At 41.0% G+C, this 8785-nt stretch overlaps 1 protein-coding gene across 2 annotated transcripts; it reads left to right on the forward strand.

Annotated features, from left to right (window-relative positions):
* Window positions 1-645: 645 nt before the first annotated feature.
* Window positions 646-5209, forward strand: LOC129825369 (homeobox protein OTX2-like). 2 transcript variants are annotated; one of them, XM_055885426.1, is made up of 4 exons: window positions 646-865; window positions 2388-2603; window positions 3242-3393; window positions 3726-5209. In XM_055885426.1, the coding sequence occupies exons 2-4, from the start codon at window positions 2507-2509 to the stop codon at window positions 4341-4343; spliced, it is 867 nt and encodes a 288-aa protein (XP_055741401.1). In that variant the 5' UTR covers window positions 646-865; window positions 2388-2506; the 3' UTR covers window positions 4344-5209. The 2 variants fall into 2 exon arrangements, with proteins under 2 accessions (XP_055741401.1, XP_055741400.1); XM_055885425.1 differs by lacking the exon at window positions 646-865 and having other exon boundaries at window positions 1598-2603.
* The last annotated feature ends 3576 nt before the right edge of the window (window positions 5210-8785 follow it).

An 8785-nucleotide genomic window follows, 5' to 3' on the forward strand; every position in this document is an offset into this window, starting at 1 on the left:
ATAATTGTGGAGGCGTGTTTAAAAAGAAACTTTTCCCACCCCTCACCTCTTTTGCTCTCTGGCAATGGCGGCTACACTGGAGGCAATACAGCCACTAGCATAACGGGCTGCAGAAGGAGAACTCAGAGCATGCTGTAACCCATATTCACCAAGACGAAAATGTTGTTTATGGATGTTGATTGAGAAGAATGTCCACTCAGTGATGGTTTTATAGTTTGTTGCCTGCTGGGAAAGCCCAACTGAACTGTTGAAAAGCCCTGCATTTGCAGTTAAAATATATATATTTTTAAATGTCACGCTGTTGGCTTAATGATAATAAGATTCTTCTTCTTCTTCTTATATTCGCATATTATTACCATTATTATTATTATTGTTATTATATTAGGCCTATATCTCATATTATTATTAGCCTATTATTATTGTTGTTATTATTATTATGCAGCCTGTATCAGTTTGGGAAAGTGAGTGAGGTTGGGGGAGGTTGTCTGGCAGTCAGCTGGCTTAATAAATACAATGCCAGTCTTTGTTTTATTTTCGTGACGCAGAAAATTAATCAGCCCGAATGCGGAGCGCTCGGAGTCGCGGCTAGCGTCCTGTAATCAGGGCAGCGCGTGCCGTACGGATTATCTCGTTAATTTTTTTTTTTTTTTAACTTTGGGGAAAAAACTTGTGGGCAATAATAATTAATTCTCGGACAGGGTAATTATTATTGAACGGATGTGGAGCAACCGGTAGATGGGTCTGGGTGAAAAAAAGTGACAGATTGAGGCCGGTGGCCGTTACATATAAAAACGTATGAAGTCTCCTATTGGGATACGTGCACGAGAGGAGGAGGGAACTCGCAGTTGCAACTTCGATTCTACAGGTAGGAGCAGATTGGTTCCATCTAATAGGACCATGGGCTAGAACGAATCATTCCAACTATCAACTTGAAAGTAACAACTTATGATTTGCTAAATGTAGGCTATTTGATTGGCAAAACGTTTTGTAAGCGTATCCTTTCATAAATAAACAGACATGCATCCTTAGATATTATTACATTGTAATACACTACACCCTGCGATCCTGTGTTTGCGTTTTTGTAGTTTTTTATAGGCCAAAAGTTTACATGTAATTTCAATGTAGGTCTCTTGGAAATGTACAATAAAAGTGTGCTAGATCAATATGACGCTAGAAAATATTGTTCGCCCTTATGGTGCCAAAATATATAGGCCTAGGCTATATTATTAGGCAGATAGTCTAATAATTACTACCCAAATAATGTTGGTTTCATCACCATTCAAGTGGATAGTGGGAAAATACATTGTTTCCTTTCTGGGCGATTGGTGGCTAGATTGTTGGTTCTTACAAACAAATGTACATAAGGATTATTGAGGACTTATTAGACCTAACAGTGTAGGCTACATTTAATATCAAATACGATGTTGTTGAATTTATGAAGGGAACATTTTCATTTAGTGTAGAATATTGTTTTATTATAGGAAAGAACTCTCTTTAAAAAAGAGACTCTCCACCGAATGAGAGAAATGTGATCGGTTCTTAATTGCGGAGCAAGTGCTTGTTTGCTTAGATTAAAATAAAGTGTTTTTTGCTAATCAACACTCTTCGATAGTCTCACCACCTAAATCTAATTACCGGGAGCTATTAATTAGGTAGAAATCGCCCAGGGAGTGTCAATAATGTCGGCTCGAATTACAATTATGGAACAGTTTCCCCAAGTTTCTCGTCATTTTCCTAAATTGACGTTCACATTTAAATGTAGAAGGGATTTCGCCCTTTCAGCAGACACATTCTATAGATAGAATGTAAGATGCTGTGGTAGTTTAATTGCCTGAATATGTAGAGAGCTGGGTTTACAGTATTGTCTCTTTTTTTGTCGCCAACGGCTCTTTTGTCATCAGCATTATTTATCTGGTCAACAGTGGGCTTTGTCTTTGCAAATGGCCCCCATCATGCCGTCTATACTGGAGACAATTAGCTGATGCTAACCTGTGGGTACTATGCTAATAGTGCGCCTTGCCTTGTTGGGGCCCAATGTGTGTGCGCATTTTAACGACAATGTTTTTGTTCTCGAAGAAGGCGTGCTGAAATGATGGGATGTTTTTGGTGCTGGTGGGATGTGGTGGTGATGGTGTGTGTGTGTGTGTGTGTGAGGGGTGGGGGTAGTAGGTGGCGCAAACGTTTGTAAGACAGACAGAGGATCCTCAGTCCACAAGGACAGCTGGGGGTCTCCGATCTGCTTTAAGAGCGCTGGCGGTGCAGGACGACGCTCATTTTTTAAATTCACCTCGCTGCGTAAAGAGCGCGTAACGCCTCCAACGAATAACCAAGGACTTATCATTTAACCAAAACCACACTCTCTCTTTTTCCTGTTGTGTTCTGTTCAGGTTCCGGTAGAAGAATTGAGAAGAATCCAACACTTGAGGACTAAACTAAAAAGGGTACTTTTCAACGCCTTTTTGTTTTCAAAATTCTCTGCAACTTTGCCCTTCGATCGGAGGCTAGAATGATGTCTTATCTGAAGCAGCCGCAGTACACAGTCAACGGCCTGAGTTTGTCTGCCTCCGGAATGGACCTGCTCCATCCGTCCATCGGCTATCCAGGTGAGGTCATGGAAGACATTTCTTACACAAATAACCATGAAATAATGAAATCACCTCAAATGGCTTAGGCCAGATTTGATTTGTTTATTGTCGAGTCTATTTCTTACGAAATTATGATTAAATTAACTGATGACGATAAGATAAAAACAAGTTAAAAATATATACTAATGTAGACTTGGAATTATAATTTATTCGAAATTTGTGTTTTCGATATAATTTGCCATTGGCTTCATAAACATTCTCATCTTGCTTATGTCTGTAGTGAATTATGTAAACTACGAGGGGATGATGTTGTACATTAAACGCTACAATATTCTTCTGCTCCTCGTGGGGTGTACTACATGTCAATTATTAATGATCCTAAACCAACAAGATTCATGTCTTGGAAACGTTTGCAAAAAGAGATCTGAGCAAAGAAAAATATTCCCTGTAAAAACGATTTATCCATCTAAACATAGCCTAACTGCTCATGATCAAAATTGCAACGTTAGGCCTATTGGATAGGCTACAGTTGACAAGCCACATTGATTAGCCCATGTAGGATAAAACAATGTTTTTCTCCTAAAGCAATAACCTGTTTGTATTTGTAAAGTAGGCTACTTAATATTGACTTAACGAACAGACCTTTTCTCATACAGGCGCCCCTCGTAAACAGAGGCGCGAGAGGACGACCTTTACGCGCGCCCAGCTGGACATTCTGGAGAACTTGTTCGCCAAGACCCGCTACCCAGATATCTTTATGCGCGAGGAGGTGGCCCTGAAGATCAATTTACCTGAGTCTCGTGTTCAGGTGAGTCCCTAGGCTTTTGAGTAAACACACGCGATCATCCGGGTTCTGAGTCAAGGCCACTTACGCAGCTCGTTAATTTGGATTTGAGAAGTCAAGCACCCAGACGCCACTTCAGAGCGTGTCTTCTCCACTCTGATAATTGGAGTGTTCACCCCCCAGTGTATAGTCCTACGAGCCTCTTCTTTTGCATCCGCTATGGCAGACTCTATTGAAATTAAACATGAATAAAACGCTACAACACATTTTTTTTGCGTTCATGGGGTGATAAATAAACTGACTGAGCATCCTCTCCATTTTATTACTACAATTCAACACATGAATTCTTCTTCCAGGTATGGTTTAAAAACCGAAGGGCAAAGTGTCGCCAGCAGGCACAACAGTCCCAGAGCGGCGCGCAGAGCAAGACCAAACCCGTCAAAAAGAGAAGTTCCCCAATGAGAGAAGCCAGCTCCGAGAGCGGTGCCAGCGGACAGTTCACACCGCCTCCCAGCACCTCAAATCCGCTCGTAAGCAGCAGTACTGCCCCGGTGTCCATCTGGAGCCCGGCCTCCATCTCCCCGCTGTCTGACCCACTCTCTACCTCCTCCTCCTCTTGTATGCAACGGTCCTACCCGATGACCTACACCCAGGCGTCCGGATACAGCCAAGGCTACACCGGATCCTCATCGTATTTCAGCGGGATGGACTGCGGATCTTACTTGGCGCCTATGCACCACCAGCTCTCCGCGGCGGGCTCCACCATGAGCCCCATGGGCAGCAACGGGGTCTCCAGCCACCTGAGCCCGCCTTCGTCCCTCTCCACGCCAGGGTATGGGGCAGCGGGACTGAGCTTCAGTGGTCCCACAGACTGCCTGGATTACAAGGACCAGGCCGCGGCCTGGAAACTCAACTTCAACACGGACTGTTTGGATTACAAAGACCAGTCCTCGTGGAAATTTCAGGTGTTGTGAGAAGAATGAGTGAGTGACATTATATTTTCACAATGTGGTGAAATAAACGTCAGTCAATCCGGTGGGCCAGATAGGTTGGCAGGGAATGAGTCGGCGAAAGGCATCGTTTTCCAATGGCTGGTCCTGGGCATCAAACTATTACCCCGAACAGCAGCAGTGAGAGGAGAGGAGCTGCCGCTTCGTCTCTCTGACAGCGTAACAACTGCTGAGTTAACTTATTGAAAATTCAGTGAACTCTCTTTAACTTTGATCAAGGACATGGAACAAAAGTGTTGCCCAAGAAGAAAATGATCAAGAGAAGCTGCAACCCTTGGCTAAGCGCGTGGAATGGGTCAGCTTTCCATAAGCTTCTTACGACTCCCCGATCCTCTCCTCTTGGTTGGCAAACTAAAGGGGCCCTTTGATCAAAGCATTGTGTGCGTGTGTGCGTGCGTGTGCGCGCCTGTGAGGCGAACCTGGATGCACTATTTAATTTATGAAAAATGTTTATAAGACACTAGTTCCAACAGACAATCAACCAGTATGCGTGTGCTCATAAATGTCCCCTAAGTGTTTTGGCATTTTCTATTTGTGTTAGCTTTTTGAGACTGTGATTCCTTGTACCCGTATGCAATTCCGAGTTTCGCATCTGCGATCACCCAGCTGTGAATTGAATAGTTTTTTAAATGTTTAATTAAGTATGATAAATTATTACGATGAAATATTAGTTGAAATAGGGAGTTTTCAAACAGTGTGAGTGGCCGAGTCAATGAGCAGCAAAGTTGCCTGAAACATCAGTGTCCGTCAATGACCAAATACAGCTCAATGTTGTTATGCCAAACTGCTATGAAAAGGCTAAACACAAAAATAAAGAACGTTTGAACTGATTCCCCAGTGTCGCCTGTTTAACTTCTTAAAACGATGTTTTTTTCTTTCTAGTTATTCATCAATAGTCTTGATATTGTAATTTTGTTCTGTCAACACATCTGCGTTTAAGAGAAAATAATACATATTACATAAAACATGATGAATAGGCCTATTACTCAACAACAATGATATTTGAATTCAAACCAGGGTGCACACACATACGCATAAGCATACACGCACACACACACACATACTATTTCAAGTGTCAGAAGCAGGAATGTGCAGACTGGGAAAGCAATGTTAATCCCGTTTTGCAGGGAGGCTAATCCAACATTTCACTGACGGAACTGTCCAGTTCACACGGAGCCGCTTTCCAAGACTCCCCCAGTCACCAACATTCACATTCCCACTAAAATTGTCTGTTACAAAGGAATATGTTTTTAAAGCTTTACAAAAGACCCCCTTGGATGTCAGAAAATCAGGCGAGGAAAATCCACATTTTACCAACTGAAAATTGGCCTATGCTATGTGTTTGTCAGAATTGCCATCAAATTCAGCAATCAACACATACAGAAAATCTCAAATAAATACAGTATAAAAACACGCTAGGTTAAAGGCCAACGGTTTCTTATTAGACCAGTCCTTTTAAAATCAAACTCAGATAGGATGTTATTGGTTGTAAAAACGAAAGGGTCGACTTGGCTTATGCAGGTCTCATTTAATAGATGAGGGAACATCCTCTCTGAGTTTGATTTTAAAAGGACTGGTCTAATAAGAAACCGTTGGCTTTTTACCTAACGTGTTTTTATACTGTATTTATTTGAGATTTTCTGTATGTGTTGATTGCTGAATTTAATGGCAATTCTGTTCACCGGACGTGCTACCTGTCCCAAACCTGCTGTTTTTAACTCTCTAGAGACAGCAGGAGTGGTAGAGATACTTTTAATGATCGGCTATGAAAAGCCAACTGACATTTACCTGTTGCACCCTCGACAACTACTGTTGCACCCTCGACAACTAATAACTACTTATTATTATTTGACCCAGCTGGTCATCTATGAACATTTGAACATCTTGGCCATGTTCTGTTATAATCTCCACCTGGTACAGCCAGAAGAGGACTGGCCACCCCTCATAGCCTGGTTCCTCTCCAGGTTTCTTCCTAGGTTTTGGCCTTTCTAGGGACTTTTTCCTAGCCACCGTGCTTCTACACCTGCATTGCTTGCTGTTTGGGGTTTTAGGCTGGGTTTCTGTACAGCACCTTGAGATATCAGCTGATGTAAGAAGGGCTATATAAATACATTTGATTTGATTTGAATAGATAAAAGAGGAGAAAAAAAAATTCTGCTGCATTTTGTAATTATTTAGGAGAGGGGAATTTACCTTTTTACATTATTTTTGTAGACTATATAATCTCAGTTTATGTCTACAATGGGGACCAATGTGTTATTGAAGAAAAACGTTCTTAGTCCATAATCATAGCGTGCAGTGGTCGAATAAAAAGGAAACAACAATCAAGGTATCGATTTCACTGAATTTTTACTGCGTGGACATCACGGTATGATAATTTATTCATATATTGTATTTTTAACAATATTTATATGCAATTAGATTTAGTCAATATCAGCATTATGATCATCAAAATGAAAAGGTCTATACTTTCAAATGGGAAATGCTCATTGAAATGCAATTCATTCCAAAACATCAGGTCCCGGTTTGCCAAAAGCATCTTAAGGCTAAATTCATCTTTAGAACCCTGGGAGCATCGTTAAATCTCCTAGCTCTTTCCTAAAACCATCGTTGCTAAAGTTGCTCTTGAAAACGCTCGTTATTTAACATCAACTCAGACCACTCGTAAAACAGCAAAGTACCTCGTTGGATGCTTCTTTGCCCTTCCGCGTAACTTTATACACAGAAAATCTCCGCTAACCACAACACCAATATGTTTATCTGTCTTTCAGTGAACACCTACAACTTCATAACGAATATGACAGTGACTACAAATACAAAGTTGGCCATTTCTTTGCCTAACAAGCGAAGGGTATACTGACTTCAAATGAAAACCAAGAAGACTGTATTAAAATATAAATACAGTATAGGCTACATAGACCTATATATTTGAATGATATTGAAATCAATTTTATGTTAATTCAATATAGCTGTCTGCCATTTTTGCTTATATTTCATGATGTGCCAAATCTTGATTTAGTGCATTATTATAGAGTAAGCATTAGAAAAAGTGCTTCAATATTTGTAGCCATAGGAGCTGATCCGTCATCAGTATTGTGTAATAATTATAATGTTAAAGTAAGATTGGAAAGGGAGAACGCTGATCCGAGAGCAGTGCTGCCTTTCTTTCGATCTTATCAGTATCGACACAGGCCTCAACGACGCACTTATCGAACGTCCCTGCCTGGTGTTTTGGGAAACGCATATGTTACATCTTTGGCCGTTGTAGGAAAGATGCATATTTAAAACACTTGTAAGCCTAAATTCCATTGCAATCGGGAAACCGGGCCAATATCTATTGCACATGCAGGACTGATTGGAGTTTGCAGGTAGCCCAATTCTCCTCCTCGTTTCCCAGTTGCGATGCAACATGCGCATTACCATGATCGTAGCAGTTGCATCGTTAATTACGAGCCAATGTTTTAAGAGTTTTACAAACAATAATGTAGAGAGAACCTTCGCTAAGTGAGTAATTAGACCATACTGATTGTATCGACAGAAAAACAACGCTTCTCTCAGGATCAGCCTTCTCCACTCAAATCTTACCTTATCATTCGAATTATTCTACATTACTGACGACTGATCAGCTCCTAGAGAGATATTACCACCAATGGCTGAAAATATTGAGGAGGCTTATTATGCTTACACAAATAATAAAATACTAAATCACAGGTTGGGCACATCATTGAGCACATCTTGTCACACAGCATTAAACATATTGAGGCAATAATTACAGATATAATTGAAATATATAGCCGACGCCCATGTAGCCTATTTGTATTGTAATGCAGTCATCTTGGTTTTCATTTGATGCATTGTTTTATCTTTCACTTGTTTGTAACAGTTGCAAATACTTGTCAACTTCGTTCTGAAGTTATCAGCGGTCGGTCAGACAGATAGAATCAAGATTTCTAGGTTTAGGCTAGGTTGCCTATGTTTAGCGGAGATCTTCTGTGAATACATTAACGCGGAGGGCAAAAAACACCCAACGATGCACTTTGACTGCTCTTCGACTTGTCTGGATCACTTGTAGATGTGCAAAGGTTCGTTATTAAGAGCAACGTTACTAACGAAGGCTCTGGGAAACAGATCGGCTAGGCTACTAAAGATACATCGTAAGATGGTTCTAACAATGATCTTAACACTACGAAGGCTCTGGGAAACGAGGCCCAGATTTTTCAAAGACCAATTCGTGGAAACATATCAGAATTAGGCTGCCTGTATAAACGGAGCCCCCCCCCCCCCCCCCCCCCCCATTAAAAAAATTATAAATTGAGATTATTGAAAATAAGCAGCAGATTCATCAAAGCCCTGTCACGACTTGTTGAAGCCAACTAGCACTTGTTGAACGTCGGTTATTGACCCAA

This window comes from Salvelinus fontinalis, chromosome 27 (assembly GCF_029448725.1).
Source record: "Salvelinus fontinalis isolate EN_2023a chromosome 27, ASM2944872v1, whole genome shotgun sequence".
Classification (NCBI taxonomy): domain Eukaryota; kingdom Metazoa; phylum Chordata; class Actinopteri; order Salmoniformes; family Salmonidae; genus Salvelinus; species Salvelinus fontinalis.